The 27488-nt window shown below is 44.1% G+C and overlaps 1 protein-coding gene across 5 annotated transcripts in view; it reads right to left on the reverse strand.

Moving 5' to 3' along the window:
- wrn (WRN RecQ like helicase) overlaps positions 1–27488 on the reverse strand; it is a 139334-nt gene that overhangs the window by 8894 nt on the left and 102952 nt on the right. For all 5 annotated transcript variants that reach the window (XM_070872508.1, XM_070872521.1, XM_070872503.1 and 2 more), the window contains 6 exons: positions 26202–26316; positions 24662–24763; positions 20525–20693; positions 16961–17115; positions 15074–15187; positions 6844–7008 (listed from right to left, as the gene is read on the reverse strand). In XM_070872508.1, coding sequence (XP_070728609.1) covers positions 6844–7008; positions 15074–15187; positions 16961–17115; positions 20525–20693; positions 24662–24763; positions 26202–26316 — 820 coding nt within the window. The remainder of the gene's footprint in view (positions 1–6843; positions 7009–15073; positions 15188–16960; positions 17116–20524; positions 20694–24661; positions 24764–26201; positions 26317–27488) is intronic.

Below are 27488 nucleotides of genomic sequence, written 5' to 3' on the forward strand. Positions count from 1 at the left end.
GGCAATTCTTGTTTGACTAGGCGTTGTTGGAATTGATTACACTCCTTGACTCACTGTTAGTCTCTTGTCTTCGTTTACACTACCATGGGCATCAAAGTATATCGAGATATGTAAGAAGGTGGTGCCCCACATTCTTTAGCTTCTTACCGCTCTGTGCTACTATGAGTCAGGATTAATAATGGCTCAATGAGGTTTATTGCTCATGTAAAGTTTTTCTTCATGGACTCCTGTTCAAAGGTTACTGAAGAAACTGGCCAAGACTTCAGAATATTTGTTTTGGAACAGATGAAGTAGATGTAATTTATCTAGATTTTCAAAAGGCCTACGATAAGGTACCCCATAATAGACTGATGAACAAGGTCAGAGAATGCAGTAGCAGAATGGATAGCTAGCTGGCTTCAAGACAGAAAGCAGAGAATAAGAATAAAAGGTAGCTATTCACAGTGGCAGAAGGTGGGTAGTGGTGTTCCACAAGGATCAGTGCTGGGACCACTGCTGTTCACAACTTATATTAACCATTTATACTTTGGAATCAAAAACACAATTTCTAAATTTGCGGATGACACCAAATTGGGGGGGGGTGGGGGGGGAGGGCAGAGTCAATACTGAGGAGGACTGCAACAAATTACAGGAGGACATTAATAAACTTGCCGAATGGGCATATAATTGGCAAATAAAGTTCAACACAGATAAATGTGAGGTATTACATTTTGGTAGGAAGAATAGGGAGGTCACTTATTATTTGGAAGGTGAGAGTCGAGGCAGAGTAGAGGAACAAATGGATCTCTCAGAACAAATACACAAATCACTAAAAGTTGCGACACAGGTTGGCAAGGCCATAAAGAAAGCAAATCAAGCACTAGGGTTTATTTCTAGAGGTATGGAATTGAAAAGTAGGGAAGTTATGCTAAACTTGTATCAAACCTTGGTTAGACCACACTTCGAGTACTGAGTACAATTCTGGTCACCATATTATAAAAAGGATTGATGCACTGAAAAGGGTGCAGAGAGGATTTACAAGGATGATACCAGAAATGCGAGGATGAACAGGCTGGGTCTCTTTTCTCTTGAAAAAAGGCTGAAAGGTCTTTAAAATGATGAAAGGTTTGGATAGAGTGGATACAGAGAGCGTGTTTCCACTTGTGGGGAAGAGCATGACTAGAGGCCATCAATATAAGAGAATCACCAAGAAATCCAATAGGGAATTCAGAAGAAACTTCTTTACCCAAAGAGTGGTGAGAATGTGGAACTCACTTCCAAAGGGAGTGGTTGAAGCGAATAGTATAGATGCATTTAAGGGGAGGCTGGACAAGTATGTGAGGGAGAAGGAAATAGAGGGTTATGCTGCTAGATTTAGATGAGGAAAAACACAGGAGGAGGCTCAAGTGGAGCATAAACGTTGGCATGGACTGGTTGGGCTGAATGGTCTGTTTCTGTGCCGTATATCCTATGTAATCCAAAGTAAGTATGGGCAAGTACAATGTTTGTTGTATTTGTCTGCCAATTTATTCTTGCTTCTATATAACTTTACTTTTTAAATAATATGATTTGTAGTTTTAGCCTGAGCTGTATGATCTGCCGCAAAATGTTTTCTGGAGTACACGATGAGTAGGTTGTATTATTTCTGATGCATACACTGCAACAGTCCAACTCTGTAGCACCACTCTTATTTGCTCCCACTCTTAACTGTTCCAAAAATCAGCAGATCTACTATAATGATTTCTCCTTCTGTCTCTGCACACTCACCTCTTCCTCCTCTACATGCCTTTCAGTGAAATTATCAGTAGGCATGAGACAGCTGCTACACACATGACAATATCCATCGCTACCTTTCCAGACCAACCTCGACTCCATAGTCACCACTGTGCTGTCTGACTGCTTGTGTAACAGCAAGTCATCATTGAGCAAGAACCATCTTCAATGTATCAGCAAGACAACATTGCTCTCAGAAGCCATGTGAAAATAGTACTAATTTAGGAGGGCACACCCAACCCTTGCTGCCAAAACAGCCCTGACAAAAATACTGCCTCAGGTGGAGACCAAATTCCAAATTTAGACAGTAAATCCTGGTAAAGGTATGAGGGTACTCCACATAGCTGTCTTCCAGACATTGTCAATGGAAACCTAAGGATAGAGTAGAAGAGACCTCTGGGATAGGTAAATGGTACAGGGGAGCATGTACTCACTAACCAATTTACCACCAAGTCATCCAAAGCCTTCTTTTCACTTGACATAAATAACTGCTGGGGCTTCCGAAAGCCCGAGTTTGGAGAACACAATCTACACAGCAACGCCTAAAATACTCATCTGATTGTTGTACCCTCGTTAGCTACCTCCCCAAGAGCAACGCGGGAAGAAACTCGGCGATTCCAAGCACTGTCATGCCAAATAATGCTGGACTACAGCCTGTAGCGCATGAACTGCAGCAGTTCAAGGCGGCGGCTCACCGCCACCTGCTCAAGGGCAATTAGGGATGGGCAATAAATGCTGGCCTTGCCAGCGATACCCACATTTAATGAATACATTTTTTAAAACTCAGAGGACTGAACCTAACATTAACTGTGCTATCTTCCAAATCAGAAACTTGAACAATTCAAATGGTGCATATACCATCTTATTCAAGATTACATTATAATCCCAGTTAGGAACTAGGGGAAGGACTACCTGGATGCAATGACCCCACAGCTCACCTAAAGCAAGACAAGAAGGGATGAGGAAACTACGGAGTATCATGACTGGCCCGGATAGCAGCCACATATACTCAACTAGAAAGAGCTTTAGATCCAGCTTAAGCAGATATTGTAGAATATAATGAACCTGAAGATAGACCTAACCACACACCATTCCACAAATTCCATCACTGGGCATTATAAGCCTGCTTAGTGAAAGTTTTCCTTGAACTTTTCAGGGTCTCAACCACAGACAAGAAAAGAACTTGGATTAGAAATCAATGGCATTCAATAAACATGCCATCAGCTGAAAGTATGTCAGCTCTGGGTGGTAAATCGGATTCCCCTTTTGTGACAGCAGCTCCCATCTGTGAGGCAGAAGAATGTTGGCTTGGCTTACTGCCAAGGTCACGAAGAACAGTGTTTAACGAGGCCAGTGCAGGGTGGCCACAATGAGTTGCTCCACATGGGTCTTCTGCAGCAAGCCCTGCATCGGTGAAAATAGAGGAAATGTGTGCATTAACTGCACTATAATCCTCCTGATGATTCACACATGGAACATAGGAACAGGTGTAGGCCATTCAACACCTCGAGCCATGAACTAATATATACTTTCGGTGGTGTTTAAAAACTCCCCCATCGAAAGAAGAAAAAAAAAATCAGATTTGTTCCCTCTCTGTGTTTTTCTCTCTCTTGTGGTGAGTTTTATTCAGTTTTCTTTCCCCTTCGAAACCATACCGATTAACCTAACTAAAAATGACAGGCATGAATTGGAGAATGATGGCCAGGATACTGGAAGAACTTCTTCCATTTTTTGGGGGACAATCTCAATAGCAAATTTTGAATCTCACGCTGCACCTTTATGAACTTCCAACCTCGCTGACTCAAGTGAAATTGGGTAGGAAAAATCAATCACACAAACCTCATGAAATGCTGCTTTTTGCAGCTTTCCCTGTCTGTGCCAATCAGGAGGATGACACTCTTCACCCTGCTCAAGAATTACATTTTCTCCAGAGGACGCTATGATTTTCTACATTCATCCCATAATTTATCAAGATTATAATTACACAATATTATAAAAGATGTACATGAGTGAGGAATCATGTAGCCTGTCTTTTTGAACCCTTTCAATTTCACAACTTGTATTAATAGACTTCAAGAGGTCATGTGACAAACATTTGGATTATTGCATTGAGGTTAAAATCTGAGAATAAATGCTCTCATCCAGTGTTGACACCCTATTTCCATATAAAATAATAGCAGTCGACACAGGAAAATAATTATTAAACCCAACATACGAGCATACGGACAAGCGACAAATGGTCCGATGAAGCTGTAAATGGTTTTAAGAACTCCTCTGAATTGCAAGAATGTTCGGTCATATTTTGTAACTCAATTTCAGTTGTTAATCTATATAGTTTTTTGCAGAAACATAGCAATGATAAAAAAAACTCTTGCCAGTTATGAAATGCAAGGAATCTGAATACATGGATGATTTCATGAGACCCTAGTAACTCTTCTATATGCACTAACCTTGGACTGACATCGAGAGCTGGCCCTTTTGTCATTGTGACAGACTGCTCTATGCCTCTTCCAATCACTCAGTGTCACTGCTGATGGCTTTGGCTGGTGACTGAATGTTGATTAATGTTACCTGCTCCGTTTTACCTGTCACCGGGCCTGCTCAATGTTTTGTGATTCTTGAAACGGTAAAGAGATGAGCAATGTAGTGATAAATTATTCTGAAGAATTACTGAACTGCAATCTTTTGCATGAATTCAATGCAAAATGTTAGTGGGCTACCTGATTCCCCTACATTAATCTTCAATACTTCATACTAAATTACTTTGCAGCTTTGGATCATTTCCTGACGAAATTGATGGGCGTTAATGGGTCAGAAATCGCAGTCTGTATGGGCGCGTACGATGCACGCACGCACCCATAGAGGCCCCACAAGGTGCCGGTTATCGACGCGCAATGCGCATGCGCCGAAATCCGGCACTTGCAAACGGTCAAAATTTCTTTTGACAGTTCCAACGCACCCCGGCTATTTGCCCAATTCTGCCCCATGAATGTTCTTCAAATTCCTCCGTTTTAAAAGATAGAAAAATAAAATGATATCAATAATTTTTATATCAAAAACCTTATCCATTAAGGTAAGTTTATTTTTACCCCCATTAAAACAAATAGAAAAATTTTTTTTTTTAAATAAATTTTTGTCTAAAACATTTAATTTAATTAAATTTCAATTAATTTTAAATATGTGAAGTACTTTTCCTATTTATTTAAAATGTGTGTGTTTTTGGGGGTATTCCCAATTCATGGAAATGGTGATCACCGTACCAACAGAGCTCATCATCATCATAGGCAGTCCCTCGAATCGAGGATGACTTGCTTCCACGTCAAAAAATTCACAGGTGTTTCAATGAAGGACCTAAAATTCCAGGTTCCGAACCAAATCTTGAAGGATGGAAGATGCCTGTGCGTGGATTTTTTTTAACATGTGGTGACCATTTACACACCAGCCACCACACGGGCTTGACAGAGCTAGGTCTTGGTCCAGTCGCAAGGATTACCTAAGACGACTGGAGACCTGCTCTGCTGCACAGATATCGCAGTGTGGGCTGGCCCGTGCTGCCCCTGGGCCCACGCCTCTTTTGGGCCCCAAACTTTCACCTCTCCTGGGCCCCGATTACATCCCTTTACAATCTCTCGCCGTTCCTTCGCCCCGACCTCGCCGCTCCTGCAGTACCTGCCCACGCTTCAATCTCCGACCTGGATCTTGGTGACGTCCCTCTTCGCTGCCGTTGCTCTCCTGCACCAGCACGTGCTGCTCCCTGGAGTGGTCTGCCGCCACGCTGTTCCTTCCGCTCCCCGGCTTGTTCCGATGGTGCTCGCAGGCTGGGGCCGCTCAGCCTGCTGAGCTTGGCCACCACGCTGCTCCTTCTGCTCCCCGGCCTGCTCCAAAGGAGCGGTGTGGCGGCCTAGCCCAGCAGGCCGAGCAGCCCCTGGCCTGCGAGCACCATCGGAGCAGGCCGGGGAGCGGAAGGAGCTGCGTGGCGGCCTAGCCCAGCAGTCTGAGTGGCCCCCTCCTGCGAGCACCATTGGAGCAGGCCAGGGAGCGGAAGGAGCAAACGGAACTCACCATTACTGTGAATGGGGATACGCCACTTTCATTGGTTGGTCCGGCTCGCGTGATCCCAGGCTGCACATACGCTCCTGGAATACGTGGGCCCCTACGCTGGGCAGGGTTGCTAGCCTTCAGAGCGCAAGTCTACATTCCTCTGGGACCACCAGGCATTCTCATTAAAAAAATTTCGGTTGGAGACATCCGCCCACGGGGAAGCCTCCGACTGCAATTTCTGGCCCAATATTCATTTTGTTTTTCCTTCATTCATTTCTGTTTGGTATTATCAAGAGCAATACCATCTCCACCGATGCATGGGCATTTAAATAGTGGCACTAACTAACAAAGAATGGCTGCTTAAAGGGAACAGTTAGAAGCCCACATGCTATACTGACCAGCAACCCAGAGGTCATGAGTTCACATCACACTGTGGTAAGTTGTGAATTTGAATTCAATTATTCTGGTCGTTTGTGGGCTGGCACTGGAAAAAATGACTATGAAAGCTGGCAGACTGTGGTTATAAATAATGTTGTCTTTCATTTTATTTTTGGTTGCGCGGCCTCTTTAAGGGGCTGGGTGGCCGGTTCAAAATACTGTGCATGCATGGTTTTTCCTATTTAAAAGCCGGTGAGCTGGCTACACAGGAGCTGCAGAGAACTGCGTGGCCACTTAAAGGGAACAGTTAGAAGTCCAACTGGTTAACAAGTGTCATTCAGGGACAGGAACCTGCTTGCACTACCCAGTCAGGCCCACACGTGACTCCAGTCCGCACTATTTGACTACTAATGCTCTTGGGACATTAAACAATTAAAATTAAATATATATATTTTTTAAAGGATATAAGATAATATGAAGCTGATATTTCTGTTATTGCATTTGGGTGAACTGGATTTTGTGGACACCATTTTCTTGTATGCAGTATTTGAGAAATGTGGTCACACTTTAAAAAAAAAGATTTCTAGATGCATGAAAGAATTGCACAGGGCTGAATCACTCAACTTGACCCACAAAGTGTCACATAAATGGTCATCAAATGAACTGTCTCACCTCTGTCTGTGAATCATCAAATAAATCCTCTACAGAAGCATTCATCAATGGTTGGTTCCATGACGCTAAACTAATAGAGGATACGCTTCTCTGAACGCTCTGACTGCTGCCAACAACCTGACTGGGAGATGACACTACAGGTTTTACAACGTCTGCATGTTTCCCCTGGAGAGAGTAAAATGAACATTTATAAGTTGGAGTAATTTTTGAATCAATTTTGAATCAAGCTCGCTAGACAATTACTACTGTTTGCACGTATACAGCACCTTAAATGTGGAAAAAGATCCCAAGTGTTTCACAGAGGCGTAATCAAAAAACTGGATGCCAAGCCAAGAGAGGTTGGGGTGGAGTGTAGAATGTTTCAGTGCAAGGGGTGTCGCAGTTGTGTGGGGTGGACTGGTTGGGCTGGGTGCTCTTTACCGTTCCGCCATTGTTCAAAGGTTTATTTGTAACCTTCAGGGCTGCTGACCGAGGGCTGTGCGGCTCTTTGTCGGCCGGCGCGGATATGCTGGGCCGAAATGGCCTCCTTCTGCGCTGTAAATTTCTGTGTTTCTATACGAGGAGAATTGACCACAAGCTTGGTCAGAGGTGTGATTTAAGGAGGATCTTAAAGGAGGAGAGAGAGAGATGGAGACGCAGAGAGATTTAGGGAGGGAATTTCAGAGTCTGGGTCCTAGGTGGTTGCAAGGCACATCCATCAATGGTGGAGCCAAGAATATCTACCCAAAGTATCCTTTTAATTTTGTGCACTACTACAATAAAAAAAAAAGTAATTATTTGAGAGTCTAACTGTATTTTGTAAAAGTCAGTATTATTTTATAATTAATCAACCAAGCCTGGTCTTTCCACAGTTCACATCTGTGCAATGGCAAAAAAATGGTTACTGAGCTACGTCCCAGCAAGCGAGCCCCAGGAGGGCAGAGAAAACACTTCAAGAACACCCTCAGAGCCTCCTTGAAAAAATGTAACATCCCCACTGACTCTTGGAAATCCCTGGCCCAAGACCGCTCAAAGTGGAGGAGAGGAATCCAAGAAGGCGACGAACACTTCCAGATTCTTCGCTGGGAGCACACAGAAGCCAAGTATAAACAGCGGAAGGAGCGCACGACAAACCAAGCACTCCATGCACCCGTCCCTCCAACCACCATCTGCCCCACCTGTGACAGAGACTGTAGGTCCCGCATTGGTCTCATCAGTCACCTCAGAACTCATTTTAGTGTGGAAGCAAGTCATCCTCGACTCCGGGGGACTGCCTAAGAAAAAGTGGTGGCAATGTACAATGGAAGCTTTCATCAATGTGATAGAAGCACATTTGAAGCACCTGTCACCTCAGCATCACAGTGTGCATCATGTGACTGGCACCTTCGCTGTAACCTGTAGAAGAGTCGAGGACAATCAAACCAATTTACTCATTAAACAACATCATCATCATCATCATAGGCGGTCCCTCGTATCGAGGATGACTTGCTTCCACCCAAAAAGGGTCGAGTTCACAGGTGTTTCAATGAAGGACCTAATATTCCAGGTCCCGAACTACATGTTGAAGGGTGGAAGATGCCTGTGCGTGGATTTTTTTTAACGTGTGGTGGCCGTTGCACACCAGCCACCACACGGGCTTGACAGAGCTAGGTCTTAGTCCAGTGAGAAGGATTTACCAAGACGACTGGAGACCAGCTCTGCTGCACGGTCCTAGTGCGCACACATCACAGTGTGGGCTGGCCCGTGCCGTCCCTGGGCCCTCACCTCTTCCAGCCCCGAACTCATGCCAAGGGCAAGGGCAACAAGGACAATGGTAGCCCATGGACACAAAGTACTGTTGTTCCAATACATTACATCGCAAAATCATAAGATGCAAATTCATGCCAATAATTCCTCCCTATAGCAACAGCCAAATTTCAGCCAAGCTGTCAGATCAAGGAACTTCACTCCAGGAAGGTAGCTAAAAATCAGAGGGCGGGTCAACTCCAGCTGTTCTTAGAAACCTGTGGGTGGTTGGTTACACAGGAATACTGGCAGAAGTCTCAGTGATCACCTGCCCACTCTCTTGAGGATTGAGGTATGTCACAGGGAAGCTACAAAGCAACAAACAAAACAAAACGTTTGCATACATGCAGTGAGAAGAGAATGAACGAACAGCAAGAACATAGTATATTACACTCAAATATAATGGAGATCGAGGCAAATGTAAACGTACTTAACATAAACAGAGAGAAAAACTGACAAACACAGACACAAAATGAGAGAGGGGGGGAGCAAAGTGAGGGAAGAAAAAAGTGAGGGGGGAGAGAAAGAGGGAAGGGGAGAGAGGGGAAAAGAAGGAGAAAGGGGAGAGAAAGCAAGAGTGGGGGAAAGAAAAGAGGGAGAAAGAGAAACAATGAGGGAGAAAGCACATGAAGGAGAAAGGGAACAAGAGCAACCGAGGGAGAAAGAAATGAGAGGAAAGGAGGAAGAGGAGGGAGGAGAGAGGAGGGAGAAAGAGAAGAAAGAGAAAGTGAAGAGGAAAAAGTGAAGAGGGAAAAACAGCAGGAGAAAGAGATAGAGAGACAATCCTGACAGATTATACAGGTAAACTCCAAGCACTCCAGATAAATTATCAGCAAGAAAGAAAAGTAGTAAAATTGTATCTGGAGACAAGTTTAACAAACTTGGCAAGCCATGCCAAAGGCATAGAGCCCAAGACATGCTTGATGTTTACACTATACGAGATATCCTGCACTCACTCCTAAAGGCCTACAGCTGACTCATTGATCAAACCTAAACTACAATGCAAATGGCACCCTAAATCGAGGTCAAGTCCTGAGTGAAACCAACAACCAGAAGGTTGAGTTTTCAAACTGTTTCTTTTTGATGAGATGATGGGTTTAATACCATCAGGTCATAGATTCTGACACCGCAGCCACCTTCAAACAAGAGGCAGGAGAGGATTGGGGGGCGGGGGAGGGTAAATTGTCAAATTTGCAAAACCCAACCCTAACCAGTTGTGCACGCGCCAGTTTCTGTTTTAACCGTGGTGGATAGCAAGGTCCTAGTAACCTACACTGGAGAGGCAGTCCGTAATTACAGTATTTACTTCTAGTGCATTTGGGAGCCTGATTTAAATTCAACGGCAATGGGGTGGGTTTTCTAGGGCTCGGGAAACCCGGCAACTAAAGGGAGCAATCCAAGTAAATCTTCTGTTGTGATTGGCCAACTCCCACTTGTGCCACACGATCACTCCTGGTCTCCCCTCCCTCTCGATTGTCTGTTCAACCTCTTCCTCCTGCCCTACAATCTCTCCCGCTGTTGCTTCCCCCCCCCCCCACCCCGCAACTGTTGGTCCAACCCCCCCCCCCCCAACCCCAATCTTTCCCGGTTGCCGGGGACCACCCCCAATGGTCCCTGGCTGCGGCCTTCTCTCGCTGGCTTTACGCAAACAGCAGCAGGCCAACCTGCCAATCTGGTTGGTTGCCGGGCAGGATACGAGAGTTTAAAAAAAAAGCGTGAAGGAGGTCCTGCTGTTAAATTCGTTCCCTCCCCATCTCGCTGTAAATATTGGGGCCCATGAATCCATTCAGATGTGATTGAATTTGAGACTGAATCACTTGATACAAATTCATTTCTGAATTTTCAAGAGTCTAACGCTGGCTTCAAGGAGTCGAAGTGACCATAACGTTGGTCCATGGTCCTTCTGTGCTTCCACGATATCCTCAACATGCTTTGTAAATACATATTTGCCAAAATCTGCTGGATACCTGTACATCTAATTACAGACCAAGACTGCACGAACCTTGATTTTTATTCCAGGCTATCCAATCTGTGGACCTCTGATTGTTTCTATGTTGTGTTATTCAACTAGATTGTCAACAGTTCACTGGACATTCAATTACAACCATAACTTGCATTAATATAGTGTCTTCAATGTAGCAGAACATCCCAGAAGTGTGATCAGAAATAAATGGATGCAGAGACAATGGAGGGGATATTCGGAGGGGTAGCCAAAAACTTGGTCAAAAAGGTGGGTTTTAAGGAGGGTCTCAAGGGAGGAGAGGGAGCTGGAGAGACAGAGTGGTTTAGGCAGGGAATTCCAGAGCATGCGGCCTAGGTGGCTGAAGGCACAACGTCCAATGGTAGGGCAAATGAAGGAAGAATGCCAAGAGGCCAGAGTCGGAAGAATGGAAAGTTCGGGGGGGGGGGGGGGGGGGAGGGGGGGGGAGGGGAGAGGGAAATTGTAGGATTGGAGTAAGTTACAGAAAGGAAGGTGCGAGGATTTAAATTTTAAATTGGAGGTGCTGGGGGACTAGAAGCCAATATTGGTCAGTGAGAAAAGGGGTGACGGGTGAGCGATACTATATGTGGGATAGGATACAGGAAGTAGAGTACTGAGTGAGCGCAGGTTTATGGAGAGTAGAAGATAGGAGGCCAGTCAGGAGAGCATGAAAATAGAGTCTGGCGATGATAACGGCACAGATCAGGGTTTCAGCAGCAGACAAGCTGAGGCGGAGATGGAGTCGGTTGACGTTAGAGGTGGAGTAAGTGGTCTTTGTGACCAACAAGATATGCGATCGGAAGCTCAGCTTGGGGTTGAATAGGACGCCAAGGTTGCAAACTTTCAAATTCAGCCTGAGACAACTGCTGAGGAGGGAGATGGAATCGGTAGCAAAGGTGAGTTTGTGTCAGGGGCCGAAGACAATGGCTTCAGTCTTACAATTGTTTAACTGGATGAAATTGCGGCTTATCCAAGACTGGATGTCAGACAAGCAACGGAAGGGTCAAGAGACGAGGCTTTACGGTAGAGGACACTAACAATCATCATCATCATAGGCAGTCAATCGGAATCGAGGAAGACTTGCTTCCACACTTAGAATGAGTCCTTAGGTGGCTGAACAGTCCAATAAGAGAGCCACAGTCCCTGTCACAGGTGGGACAGATAGTCGTTGAGGATAAGGGAGGGTTGGACAGATTTGCCGCACGAGCTTTCCGCTGCCTGCACTTGATTTCTGCTTGCTCTCGGCAATGAGACTCGAGGTGCTCAGCACCCTCCCAGATGCACTTCCTCCATTAGGGTGGTCTTTGGCCAGGGACTCCCAGGTGTCGGTGGGGTTGTTGCACTTTATCAGGGAGGCTTTGAGGGTGTCCTTGTAATGTTTCCGCTGCCGACCTTTGGCTCGTTTGCCGTGAAGGAGTTCCGAGTCGAGCGCTTGCTTTGGGAGTCTCGTGTCTGGCATGCGGACAATATGGTCCACCAAGCAGAGCTGATAAAGTGTGGTCAGTGCTTCAATGCTGGAGATGTTGGCCTGGTCAAGGACGCTAATGTTGGTGCGTCTGTCCTCCCAGAGGATTTGTAGGATCTTGCAGAGCCATTGCTGGTGGTATTTCTCCAGCGACTTGAGGTGTCTACAGTACATGGTCCATGTCTCTGAGCCATATAGGAGGGCGGGTATTACTACAGCCCTGTAGACCATGAGCTTGGAGGTAGATTTCCAGGGCCTGGTCTTCGGAAACTCTTTTCCTCAGGCGGCCGAAGGCTGCATTGGCGCACTGGAGGCGGTGTTAAATCTCGTCATCAATGTCTCCTCTTGTCGATAAGAAGCTCCTGAGGTATGGGAAATGGTCCACGCTGTCCAGGGCCACGCCGTGGATCTTGATGACTGGGGGGTTGTGCAGTGCGGCGAGGACAGGCTGGTGGAGGGCCTTTGTCTTACGGATGTTTAGCGTAAGGCCCATCCGTCAACATCATCCGCCTGCTCCACGACGACATGCAGGTCATGATCTTTACCAGCGGATCCATTACAGACCCAATCCACGTCCGGACCGGGGTGAAACAGGGCTGCATCATCATCCCAACCCTCTTCTCAATCTTCCTCGCTGCCATGCTCCACCTCACAGTCAACAAGCTCCCCGCTGGAGTGGAACTAAATTACAGAACCAGTGGGAAGCTGTTCAACCTTCGCCATCTCCAGGCCAGGTCCAAGACCACCCCAACCTCTGTCATCGAGCTACAATACGCGGATGACGCCTGCATACATACAGAGGCTGAACTCCAGGACATAGTCAACGTAGTTACTGAGGCGTACGAAAGCATAGGCCTTACACTAAACATCCGTAAGAGAAAGGTCCTCCACCAGCCTGCGCTCGCCGCACAGCACACTAACAATATCCCAACAGTGGATAGCCAAGGGGAGGGGCTATAGTGGGGGAGGAACTTAACACAATCACAATCACTAAGGAGGTGGTACTCACTAAGATAATGGGACTAACGGCGGATAAATCTCCTGGACCTAATGGCTTGCATTATAGGGTCTTGAGAAGTAGCGACAGGGATAGTGGATGCATTGGTTGGAATTTACCAAAATTCCCTGGATTCTGGGGAGGTCCCAGCAGATTGGAAAACTGCAAATGTAACGACCTTATTTAATAAAGGAGGCAGACAAAAAGCAGGAAACTATAGAGCAGTTAGCCTAACATCTGTGGTTGGGAAACTGTTGGAGTTCATTATTAAAGAAGCAGTAGCAGGACATTTGGAAAAGCAAAATTCGGTCAGGCAGAGTCAGCATGGATTTATGAAAGGGAAGTCATGTTTGACAAATTTGCTGGAATTCTTTGAGGATGTAATGAACAGGGTGGATAAAGGGGAACCAGTGGATGTGGTGTATTTGGACTTCCAGAAGGCATTTGACAAGGTGCCACACAAAAGGTTACTGCACAATATAAAAGTTAGGGGTAATATATTAGCATGGATAGAGGATTGGCTAACTTACAGAAAACAGAGAGTCTCATTCTCAGGTTGGCAATCAGTAACTATTGGGGTGCTGCAGGGATCAGTGCTAGGACCCCAACTATTTACAATCTATAGTAATGACTTCAAAGAAGGGACTGAGTGTAACATAGCCAAGTTTGCTGACGATACAAAAATGGGAGGAAAAGCAATGTGAGAAGGACACAAAAAATCTGCAAAAGGACAGACAGGCTAAGTGAGTGGGCAAACATTTGGCAGATGGAGTATAATGTTAGAAAGTGTGAGGTTATGCACTTTGGCAGAAAAAAAATCAAAGAGCAAGTTATTATTTAAATGGAGAAAAATTGCAAAGTGCTGCAGTACAGCGGGATCTGGGGGTACTTGTGCATGAAACACAAAAGGTTAGCATGCAGGTACAGCAAGTGATCAGGAAAGCCAATGGAATCTTGGTCTTTATTGCGTAGGGGATGGAGTATAAAAGCAAGGAAGTCTTGCTACAGTTATACAGGGTATTGGTGAGGCCACACCTGGAATACTGCGTACAGTTTTGGTTTCCATATTTACAAAAGGATATACTTGCTTTGGAGGCAGTTCAGAGAAGGTTCACTAGGTTGATTCCAGAGATGAGGGGGTTGACTTATGAGGAAATGTTGAGTAGGTTGGGCCTCTACTCATTGGAATTCAGAAGAATGAGAGGTGATCTTATCGAAATGTATAAGATTATGAGGGGGCTTGACAAGGTGGATATAGAGAGGATGTTTCCACTGATAGGGAAGACTAGAACTAGGGGGCATAATCTTAGAATAAGGGGCCGCCCATTTAAAACTGAGATGAGGAGGAATTTCTTCTCTCAGAGGGTTATAAATCTGTGGAATTCGCTGCCTTAGAGAGCTGTGGAAGCTGGATCATTGAATAAATTTAAGACAGAGATAGACAGTTTCTTAACCGATAAGGGAATAAAGGGTTATGGGGAGCAGACAGGGAAGTGGACCTGAGTCCATGATCGAATCAGCCATGATCTTATTAAATGGCGGAGCAGGCTCGAGCGGCCATGTGGACTACTCCTGCTCCTATTTCTTATGTTCTTATGGAGAGCCGGAGCTGGGTGTCAGATTGATCCAACAGTCTCATAGATTCACTCGAGTCCAAATTGAATCACTCCAGCATAAATTGTGCCATTTAAATGATTTAAGGAATAAGTATGCAATTTAAGGATGTTACACTTGGCGATGATAACTTACCAAAAAACATTAAAAAAGCCCCAACAGTTTTCACCTCCTAAAAATCTTTCTTTAACCATTTTAAAGAGAAGAACATTTCAGTTACAGATATATCCATTTTTACTATGCGGTATTCTTGCGTAATTGCTGTATCGAGTGTCTAAGAACCACTTGGTCACACTTCGAAAGATTATACAAGCATGAAAGAATTGTACAAGAGGCCGGACGAATCAATTAGCAGAGGCTCATTTATCCCAAAAAATAATCTAAGTGGTCATCAAAGGAACTGACTCACCTCTGCCTTTGAATCTTCAAATAAATCTTCTGTGTTAGCAGGCTGTCTCCACGATGCTAAACTAACAGAGGATACGCTGGTCTGAACGTTTTGACAGCTGCCAGTGTGCTTCCCCTGGAGGGCAAAACATGTTCATTTTTAGTTGGAATAAATTCATGAATCATGAAGAGGTGCTTTATGCAAAAGAGCAAATTTCACTGACATTTAAGAGCAGCTTGTATTTATAAAGCGCCTTTCATGTCCTCAGGACGTCCCAAAGTGTAACATAAGAAATGAATTACTTTTAAAATGTAGTTACTGTTGTAATGTCGGCAGACAGCTTACACACAGCAAGATCTCACAAACAGCAATGTGATAATTGCCCAGTTAACCGTTTTTTGGTGGTGTTGATGAAGAGCATCTTTTCCATATTATGTCATAAAATTGGTTTATCAGAACATTTATTTTCTGGATCTGAAGCTTCAGACAACTCGCTGATATACATTGAACAATCAAAACATAAGATATAAAATATATATTTCACCACAAAATCTTATTCATTAGCGATAAGGAGGAGATATAAATAGTTATATCTAAAATGACATTAATTCAGAGTATAATAACTCAGCTAATTCTAAGCACTAATTTGCATGTGTGTGACTTTTCATAGTTTTGTCATTTAAAAAAAAATGTTGTACATTAATTCTCAAAAACCTTTTCATCATTAATACCCAAAACAACTTGCTAGATGGGACACTATATTTTCCCTTCCGGATCATTGGATGAATCGAGCCCAGACCAATAGAATGATGGTCTTTTGCCTCTCCCGAGTATTGACGTCCAATGGTGACAGAATGAGCGCACTCAGCCCACTCGGTGCCTGATGACTTGGGCGCAGAACGCAAATCCGGATTAAATGGAAGTCTCACCAGAAGGATGGCAGGAGTTCAAAGTGGAAACTGGTGTATGTCGGGAGTGTTGCTTGGAGATTGGGAAATCAGGCATGTTGTTGGGGCACGGGTAGAGGAACCGTCAGCTTGCAGACACCCATGAATACTTGGCCTGCAACGGTTTACTGCTGACTCGAGGGGCCTCAACTGGAAAAATAAACTGTTCCTAGGCTAATGTTGATCACCTCGATGAGCATGAGAGCATGTCTGAAAAGTGGATGTCTAACATGATAGATTGACCTAAAATTAGCTGTATGTTTTAGAATGCATACAAGTTATAGCAAGCGCTTGGTCCTCCCCCATAATAGAGCAGATGTTTGGGGCATATTTGTTTACTTATTAAAATGCAAGAAAACAAATAATCTTAGTGATCCATATTGCATAGCAAACTGCACGTATAAATAAGGAGCAGAAGGAGGATGTCAAAGTAAAACAATCTGTGGGATTCTACTGCCACCTACTGGTACAATAATATCCCGAAAATATACAACTCAATTCAGGAATCTCAAACAGGAAAAAGCTAAAATGGAGTCACGTCATGAACATGCATACAAAGAACAATTGCATTTCATACTGCTACGAAGCAATTATTATTTCATATCAGTTACTTCTGGCTTAATATAGCAGCTGAGATTGGATATGTTTCTCTGGCTGTTAAGGTGCTGACTTTCCCTAGCAATTACAGGAGTGACCTGGCATGTACAATGATTACACAACCTTTAAGGACTTTGTGTAATTTGGATTCATACATCATATCTCAATGTCACACTGAAAAATCATATTGCAACTTGTAGTTACCGCCAAGTTAAGTGGAGTCTTCAGATGACCTTATGTTTTCTATCAGCTCTTAATTTTGATTGTCAAAAATACAGACACATGACCAAATCAATATGACAGCTGAGGTGTTCCATTCATTTTTATGAAAAAGAAAAACTGGAGTCTTAAATAAAATACTCACTGCTGTTTCAATCCAGATTGTTTCTTCCTCTGTGATGCAAAGTCTGGATGGTGGAGACTTTTCTTGGGGAGATTTTGTTTCAACACAAGAATTTTGTGGCTGTTCGATGTGCTCACCATTATGATGTTTCTCCACAGATTCCAAATTGTTGAAGTCTACAGATGCAATAAGAGCCTAGGGTTCATTTGGAAGTATACAATGATTCAGGGACAACATGAGTAAAGAAAAACACGTGACTGGTTTTGTTTTCTTCCCCTTTCTCTAGATCTTTGAGTCCATAGAGTGGATAGCTGCCTTGCTCTCCAGCCTTTGACGCTACCCTACGTTTTGCCACGAGAAGGTGTTTAGGATTAACCTTGCTCACTTGTCCTTCCTCCCTGTCGGAAAGCACTTGGCCTCCACTCTGCCACTCAGAGCGTCACAGCTGAGATCAGGAATTTGGGGAACTGTGGTCATAAACTCTTCACCTACCATTCACCGATGCAATAGCTTGGAGCAGCGATATAACTTTACACTGTTCCATTCTACATGGGAGCATAAATTTCTCCTTTCTCACATTTAAAACTACATTTGCATTAGGGGATTTACATTAATCTGTTAGGAAAGGGTGTTTTAAAAAGGTTATATGCCATTTAACGGTCAGCTGTACGGTGTGGTATGGGTCCACAAGCAACTGTGACTCGACAACTCATGAGCAAAGTCGTACTGCCTGTGAATGTAGATATTTGGAAGCTGTTGGTACTTGTCTTTTCTTCATGGACCATGTGCAGTAGACACCTTAAGTCGCTGGAGAAATACTACCAACGATGTCTCCTACAAATCCCCTGGGAGGACAGATGCACCAACATTAGCGCCCTCAACCAGGTCAACATCCCCAGCATTGAAGCACTGGCCACACCTGATCAGCTCCGCTGGGCAGGCCGCATTGTCCGCATGCCAGACACGAGACTCCCAAAGCAAGCGCTCTTCTCGGAACTCCTTCACAGCAAACGAGCCAAAGGTGGGCAGAGGAAACGTTACAAGGACACCCTCAAAGCCTCCTTGATTAAGTGCAACATCCCCACCGACACCTGGAAGTCCCTGGCCAAAGACCGCCCTAAGTGGAGAAAGTGCATCCGGGAGGGCGCTGAGCACCTCGAGTCTCATCGCCGAGAGCATGCAGAAATCAAGCGCAGGCAGTGGAAAGAGCGTATGGCAAACCAGTCCCTCAACGACTAGCTGTCCCACTTGTGACAGGGACTGTGGCTCTCGTATTAGACTGTTCAGCCACCTAAGGACCCATTTTAAGAGTGGAAGCAAGTCTTCCTCGATTCCGAGAGACTGCCTACGATGATGATATGATTTAAATAACAGCCTTTTAAAGCCCAGTGAGGCTAATACGTACAGTCGAAGAGACGCAGAGAACGAACAAGTATAGTGATTGTTACCGTACTAATAATCCAGAGGCCTGGCCTAATAATCCCGAGAACGCAAGTTTAAATGTCACCGTGACAGATGTAAAATTTGAATTCAGTTATAAAAATATATGGAATTAAAGAGTTGATATTAGTAAAAGTGAACATGAAGCTGTCGGATTGTTGTAAAAACCCAACTGGTTCACGAATGCCCTTTCCGGATGGAAACGAACCCTTCTTGTGACTCCAGTCCCATGCTAACTGCCCTGTGAAGTGTCCTTGTATCAAATGCAGGGCAATTAGTGATATGCAACAAATGCTGGTCTTGCCAGCGACACTCACATCCAAGAATTAATTTATTTATTTTTTTTTTTTTAAAACACTCACAGAAACACCAAGGCACAGGTATGACCCAAGCAAGACACGTGACAGATGCAATTTAATGCAGAAAAGTGCGAAGTAATTCATTTTGGTAGGAAGAATGAGGAGAGGCAATATAAACTAAAGGGTGCATACAATCCTAAAGGGGGTCCAATTCTGGGCACTGCACTTTAGGAAGGATGTGAAGGCCTTAGAGATGGTGCAGAAAAGATTTACAAGAATGGTTCCAGGGATGAGGGACTTCAGTTCCGTGGCTAGACTCGAGAAGCTGGGGTTGTTCTCCTTGGAGCAGAGAAGTTTGAGAGGAGATTTGAAAGATGTGTTCAAAATCATGATGGGTCTAAACAGAGTAGATAGAGAGAAACTGTTCCCATTGGTGGAAGGGTTGAGAACCAGAGGACACAGATTTAAGGGGATTCGCAGAAGAACCAAAGGCAACATGAGGAAAAAATTTTTTCACGCAGCAAGTGGTTAGGATCTGGAATGCGCTGCCTGAGGGGGTGGTGGAGGCAGACTCAATTGTGGCTTTCAAAAGAGAATTGGTAAGTACTTGAAGGAAAAAAAATTGCAGGGGTACAGGGAAAGGGCGGGGGAGTGGGACCAGCCAAAGTGCTCTTGCAGAGAGCTGGCACGAGCTTGATAGACCGGATGGCCTCCTTCTGTGCTATAACCATTCTATGATTCTAAATAGAGTCACAAGAACTCTATGCACAGAGGGTAAGACATATACCCAAATGTCATCGGGGAAGACAGATCCCGATCAGAAAGGAAAAATATAGAACACAACAAAAGGCTTTTAAGTTATGATTTTCATGCCTGGCGTGTTGCTTTTGTTGCAGGCATTTACTCGCGTCAAAGATGTGTGTGCGCATTGCGATTCTGCATTCTGCCTCGTCTCTTGCTTCTGATTCTGAGATGATAGAAGGGCACTTTGCTTCTAGACATTTGCCAACTACTTCTTTGACCAGCAGCTGGGATATCGGTGGTGATGACTAGTGACCCAGCACCAGCAGTCCCATCCAAAATCTCCTAGTCTCTGCAGGGAGATAAGATGGTCAATGGAAAGAACATTTCTATTTTTTCTAATATTTTACTCCCCTTGGCTTTGGGCCAACTACTAGAATGCACCATTCTCCAATCCACATTAATGGAAATTCTACAACCAGCTCCAAGTGAGCTCAGTGCGACTTGCCCGTCAATTTGCTCTCTTCCTATGACAAACTGCCTGGCCTTCCTTACAACCCCATCTCACGACAACCTGTTTGAGATTAAGCGCTCACAGGTGCAAATCTACAATCTACCAGTCTGTGGCACTGGGTGGAGAATTTTTCCTTCAATTTTGTATGCTTACAAAAATAATTTGCTCTCTAGGAACTTAAGCAAATGATCTTCCTTCCTGTGTGTCTCTGGACAATATGACATCTAGACTGATCATGTTATATATACACCAGGCATGACTGGATAGTGATGGGAACTTGAAATTGGCTAATATTTTTTTCTTCCCTAGCCTACGGACTCAATACCAAGTGCAATGTCCCTAATTCCACACAAGATGAGATAGCAAGGATCAACAATTGAAACTGCCACTTTTCTGGTCTCAGTACCAAACCACACAATGCATTTATCGATTGAAGAACCCTTTCAATTACCAAGATCTATATGGTTTCATTCCTAAATTTCAAACTGGATCCTACCTACTTATTTCGCTTATTTTGTAGATTGGGTAAATGGACACAGCATGTCTTGGGAATGTTGGAATAATTGAACAAAAAGACTAAATTCTTTTCACCTGAGTTCACTGGAGGATTCTGAATGGTGTTGATGTTCAGTTTATGATCTGGATGACTAAGTTCAGCTTGATTAACATCCATGTAGTATCCAGATTTCGGTGCGTTGAGTAAATGGTGACCAACTACAGGAATAGCCACGTTGCTTGAATCTCTGGCTCTTGTCTGAAACTATACAGGTAGCATATAAAATCACAAGAATGTAGCTTGCAAAATGATCAGGATTATTTCCAGAATTAAGTTCATAGTACCTAATCAGTGATTTCTCAACAATTTGTCTGTGTGTGTGTGTGTGTGTGTATAATATATATGTATTTTTTATATCTTTATATATTCACTGGCGAGTGCTTCTAGTGCTCTTTTCACCTCAAGTATACAGTTAACCGTTCATTATTCAAGATTAATATAGCATCATATGTCACGGTTAGCCAACTTTTAAACTCCGATTTAGTTACGTAGTGGAGTACCGATACGTGGATCTGTATAGATCAGTCTCACTCAGTTAAGAATCTGATCTAAGGTCTGCTACTGATGGAGAAATAATGAGCAGAAGCCAAACAACTCCTACAAGGGAGCCAAAGAAAACCAGTCAGTGAGGCTCTAGCAGCTGGTTCAGTGTTCCTACTTGCAGCAGGTCAATGCTGCATTGACAGAGGCTTGAAAGCAAGTATCCTCCCCACTCTATTAATACAGGTGATGCATGGCAATACGACCAGCAAGAAAAGATTAAGAGCTCAGATCTTCGCAGGATACAAACTCTTAAAATTTAAAAAAAAACTTAGACAAGTATTGTGCCTCCTTGGAAGTAAGATTTGGACAACTTGCATTTATAAGAACATACAGGAACAGGAGCAGGCCATACGTCCCCTCGAGCCTGCTCCGCCATTCAATAAGGTCATGGCTGATCTGATCATGGACTCAGCTCCACTTCCCCGCCCGCTCCCCATAGTCCCTTATCCCCTTATCATTTAAGAAACTGTCCATTTCTGTCTTAATTGTATTCAATGTCCCAGCTTCCACAACTCTATGAATTCCACAGATTTACAACCCTCAGAGAAGAAATTTCTCCTCATCTCGGTTTTAAATGGGCGGCCCCTTATTCTAAGATCATGCCCTCTAGTTCTAGTCTCCCCATCAGTGGAAACATCCTCTCTGCATCCACCTCGTCAAGCCCCCTCATAATCTTATATGTTTTGATAAGCACCTTTTATTCTTCTGAATTCCAATGAGTAGAGGCCCAACCTACTCAACCTTTCCTCATAAGTCAACCCCCTCATCCCCAGAATCAACCTAGTGAACCTTCTCTGAACTGCCTTCGTAAATATGGAAACCAAAACTGCACGCAGTATTCCAGATGTGGCCTCACCAATACCTTATATAGCTGTAGCAAGATTTCCCTCTTTTATACTCGATCCCCTTTGCAATAAAGGCCAAAATATTATTGGCCTTCCCGATCACTTGCTGTACCTGCATTCTATCCTTTTGTGTTTCATGCACAAGTACCCCCAGGTCCCACTGTACTGCAGCACTTTGCAATCTTTTCCATTTAAATAATAACTCGCTCTTTGATTTTTTTTTCTGCCAAAGTTCATGACCTCACACTTTTCAACATTATACTCCATCTGTCAAATGTTTTTTTCCCCACTCACTTAGCCTGTGTATGTCCTTTTGCAGATTTTGTGTGTCGTTCTCACACATTGCTTTTCCTCCCATCGTTGTATCGTCAGCAAATTTGGCTATGTTACACTCAGTCCCTTCTTCCAAGTCGTTAATATAGATTGTAAATAGTTGGGGTCCCAGCACTGATCCCTGCGGCACCCCACTAGTTACTGATTGCCAACCCGAGAATGAACCATTTATCCCAACTCTCTGTTCTCTGTTCGCTAGCCAATCCTCTATCCATGCTAATATATTACCCCCAACCCCGTGAACTTTTATCTTGTGCAGTAACCTTTTGTGTGGCACCTTGTCAAATGCCTCCTGGAAGTCCAAATATACCACATCCACTGGTTCCCCTTTATCCACCCTGTTCGTTACATCCTCAAAGAACTCCTTTAACGTAGATTCACAGAGGTGTAATCAACAATAAAATAGACACAGGCAAATCAGGAGATATTGGGAAGGGTGACCAAAAGTTTTGTCGAAGAGGTGAGGTTTAAGGAGGGTCTTAAAGGAGGTGGCGAGGCAGAGGAGTTTTGGGATAGAGTTCAAGAGCATGAAGTCTAGGAGTTAAAAGTAGGCTGCTAATGGTGGGCCAAAGACGGGGTGGATGCACAAGAAGCCAGAGTTAGAGGAATGGAGACTTCACTGAAGGGGGCGGAGGGCGGAGGAGGTTTCTAGGGCTGGAGGTGGTTACAAAGATTGGGAGAGGTGAAATCATGAAAGGCTTTAAACCCGAAGAAGACAATTTTAAATTGGAGGCATTGGGGGACCGGGAGCCAATGTCGGTCAATAAGGACAGGGGTGATGGGTGGAACAGGGTCCAATAGGATGGTGTGGTTTCGAACAATTTGGTTCAGCTTGAGACAATGGTTGGGGAGGGAAATGGAATTGGCAGCAGGGGCTAGAGACCCTATGTCTGTGGATAATCTCACCACGGGGCAGCATGTAGATGAGGAAGAAGTGGGAGTCAAAGGAAGATCCTTTAGGACTCCAGAGATAATGGTGCAGTTGCACAAAGAGAAGCCATTGCTGGAAATGCTCTGGCTACGATCAGAGAGTTAAAAGTGGAACCAAGCGAGGGCAGTGCCTCTAAGCTAGACAACGGAGGAGAGGCATTGGAGGAGGAGCTTTTGGTCAACCATGTCAAACACTGCAGAGAAATCAGGGAGGTGTAGTGCAACACAGTCACAGCGAATATCATTTGTCACTTTGGTTAGGACAGACTTTGTGCTGTGGCAGGGGTGGAAACCTGATTGGAGAGATACAACCAGGGAGTTGCAGAAAAGATGGGTTCAGATTTGGGAAGTGGCAACCAGTGTTCCCTGTAAGGTGTGCGGTAGTGCACCAGGGAACCCGCACAGCCGGCTTACCAGCATTTTAATGTAAATGTGCACGCGCAGTATTTTGAATGGACCTGCAGCCACTTCAAGGGGCCGTGCAGGGCCAAAAATAATTACTGGGAACATTGGTGGCTCCCATCTTTGCACTCTCACGACAAGAGGCGCAGATGTGAACTGCATGTTTTTTTCGGGCCTCTCTCCATGTTCGAGGATTATGGAGAGAAAAGAGAAATTGGAGATGTAGCGGTAGTTTTCAAGGGCAGAACAGACGAGAGTAGGTTTTTTGAGGAGTGTCAATAATGGCAGTATCTGAGAAGCGGGAACCATTTATAATGTCACCTAGCATGGAGGCCAAGAGGAGATGTGGGATGGTCAGCAATTTAGTGGGAATGGGATCAAGAAAGCAGGAGATGGGTCTCATGGACATCATGAGCTTGGGGAAGGCATGTTGGGAGAGAGGAGAAACTACAGATTTGGGTTAGTCAGGGAGGAGCCGAGGGGAATGTTTGGCTTGGTGAGCAAGAAGGGGAAGGGGGGTTAAAGCAGCAGAAGCATCTAAATGGATGGTCTTAATCTTAGCAACAAAATATTCCAGGAGCTTCTCATACTTGCTTTGGAGGGGGCAAGGGAGTGAGATTTGTTGGTAGTGGCGAAAAGAAGCCGATATATCTACGCTCCAAATATTAAACCAAGAGTTTTGGCAGCGGAGAAAGGCCCGACAAAACATGCAGTTCAAATCAGCACCTCTCGTCATGAGAGAGCAAAGATGGGAGCCATACCAGGGGATAGGGGGGAATGGGGGGTGGAATAAGCAGGATGGGAGAGAGTTAAGATATTGCTGTGGACAAGGACCTCCTTATGGGAGGAGAGAAAATGATTAAGCAGATCAACAGTTGCAGAAGTATTGGGATGAATGTAAGACCAAAGACAAGTCAGGTTATAAAAAAAACTAAATATGTGAAGACTATGCACAGAACACCTCAGAATTTAAGAGCAGCAGCAATCATTGTTATTACGTTACATTTACTAAGGGGTCAAATACCTGGACATTATACAAACTGATCAGTTTGTAGGATAAATATGCAACAATGAAAAGAGATGGGTAAAATGAGAGAGTTCTTTTCAATGATTTCTTACCAATGTTGAACGTGCGACATCCGACAGAGGGCCAAAAGCAGAGCTCGGTTGAACTACTGGCTTTTGCTCTACATCGTGAGTCAAAACAGAAAACGTATCCATCTGGTGAAAAAATACAGCATATGTTTAACACAGCTATGAATTTGGCACATACGTGCTTTAAGTGAATCCAGTGAATCTAATTTCTCAAAATTGGTTAGTAAATGAATTCTGAAGTAAGTCCAATGAAATTAGATCTGATATGGATCAGAGAACTTATTTTTGGCCAGTTAGTAATATTAGATGACCCTGTTTTAGTTAACGAGACAGTTCAATACCTCAGCCTGACAAATATTAACCTTATTAACTTAGCTTATTTAAGACCAGAAAGGTATTTTATGGTGAAAAAGAGAGGAATATTTTTAAACTGAAAAGGCAGCTTTAAATAGTCCACAGCTTATGTTGGTCTATCTACATAACTCTGCAATTAACTCTGTGATTAGCTGATCTAAACAACACGCACTTTAATCTCTGTAGTACTGTAACAAAATCCAAAAATGCTAAACCTGGATGAAATGCAGCAACACTTGCAGCTCGTCTTCAAATAATATCATGTGATCTTATGTCCACCTGAGGAGGCAGACGGGGCCTCGGTATAATGTCTCATCCAAAAGATGGCACCTCCAACAGTGCAGCACTCCCTCAGTAAAGCACTGAGGTTTAAGCACTGAATGGTTCTTTTTTAGTTTCATCCCTGGAGCTGGAACCACAGTAATTGATGCGCTTCAACTTGTCCTTAATGGAATATACTTCCAGGGTAAATATTTTCCATTGATGATCAATGGTTCTATTTGCCAATTTCTCCTATTTACACTGAGCAAGGTCCCTTGTCTTTGACTTTTCTTTTTCTGTTCTTTCACTTAACTCAATTTCGTTACAGTCGTTGCTTCCTAAATGATCCTCTATTATTGGATCACCTCACCACTCAGAACCAGAATTAGCCGAGTTTTATGGCACTCGCTGGCTATCCAATCTGGTGGCAAAGCGAGATTTCTTGATTTATAGACTTGTATGTTTTGGATTGCTTATTTTCGATTGTGCACTGTGAACTGGCAAGGAATATACCTGTTCCAGCCCATTTGAAAGGGAAGACAAGAAAGTCCTTGCACACTTAGCTGAAGTGCTTCAGCAATGGCGCTATCGAATGCCTGCTATCTAGGAGCAGTCAAACGCTTGATCCTAGGACCCTGGGAGTTTAAGATCTGACAGCAGAATTTATACATCAAAGGGATCTGGAGTGATTCAAAGTAGATAGGGATGGAGGTGGAGACAGAGAAAACAAAAAAAAAGACAGAAGCAGAAAACAAGAACGCAAAATCATACCACAATTCTTCTCTCCCTTGCCCAAATCGGTGGAACTGGGTCTAACTGCACATGCCCAGTGCACCTCAGTGTTAGCCCCCCATCACCCCCAACATTTTGTACACGTCTGTGTCTATGTCTTCCACACTTTTAAGTAGGTGAGGGAGGGGAAAAAAAAAGAGCGCTTTTTGCAACATACCTCCAATTCATTGGCTTGACAAAACACCTTGATAGTATTCAGGAGGGGGGCCAACACAGCAGATTTAGCTACAGATACACCATCAATTCTTTTCAGGTTCTCAGCAGTTGTTGGCCTGTGGTTAGAAGAAGGGCAAAGAATCCAGATAGGTATTTGTATTTTAATATACAACTCATGTGAAGTCTGATCAACAAAGGAGGATATGGCAGCACCAGTTGTAGGTGTCCAGCCAAAATTTACAGCGCTAAGCTTGATGCAGTCAAACCAACCCTTTTGACCATTTAATTCCTGCAAAACCAGGACCCAGCTTATAGCACTATAGTGGCCACAAGGCCACTATTATACATAGTGCTAATTACAGTAAAACTGGTCAACAGGCTGAAATCAGTTTATTAAAAAGTTAAATCAAACTGACAAGTACAGGGCAGCACTACATTGGTGTACACGTCCAATTTAGGAGTACAACTAATTAAACATTTAAAATGAAAAGGTTAAAACCAAAGTTCAAGAAACTAAGATGGCTAGAATCATCATAATACTGGCGAAGTACATATCCCACGGTTATCAAAAGGCTTGCTACTTTAGCACTGTCGGTCATAGAATTGGCTCGCAATCTCGTAATGTTCCATCTTCACTATTGCAGACACCTTGTATGTGAAAAATGACTGGTTCCCAAATTCAATAATGTAGAATGTGTGTCATTATCAAAACATGGGGGTGAAAAGCTGATGATTTGAATACTTTGTGTGAAATTAGTAACAATGGGCATGAGCATTCGGGGTCGGAACGCCGTCAGGAGCATCTATGGCATTCACTGTGGGCACCTATTCATACGCTTTTTTTTTTAGGTACTCCCTGCAAGCTGGGAAGGCAGGAGCCATTTTTCTGCTCATGCTTTGCAGAGGCTCATGGTACCGAGATGGCCCACGTCTCAGGTCACCTTGCTCCTTGGCAGCTTAGTGTCATCTCATTGATGCAGAGTTACGAGGGGGGTGGCTGGAAGTCTGGCATGTGCTGCTGTCCTGAGAGACAGCAGTATCATGCAGCTGTGACGCCTGGGTATCTTGGCCCTAATCATTCTCTTCACCTTCATCATCTGCCTCCTCCTGTGCCAGCTGCTGCTATCGTAAGTTTGGAGGAAACATAGAAACATAGAAAATAGGTGCAGGAGTAGGCCATTCGGCCCTTCTAGCCTGCACCGCCATTCAATGAGTTCATGGCTGAACATTCAACTTCAGTACCCCATTCCTGCTTTCTCGCCATACCCCTTGATCCCCCTAGTAGTAA

The sequence above is a fragment of the Pristiophorus japonicus genome, chromosome 2, assembly GCF_044704955.1.
Source record: "Pristiophorus japonicus isolate sPriJap1 chromosome 2, sPriJap1.hap1, whole genome shotgun sequence".
Taxonomy (NCBI): Eukaryota; Metazoa; Chordata; class Chondrichthyes; family Pristiophoridae; genus Pristiophorus; species Pristiophorus japonicus.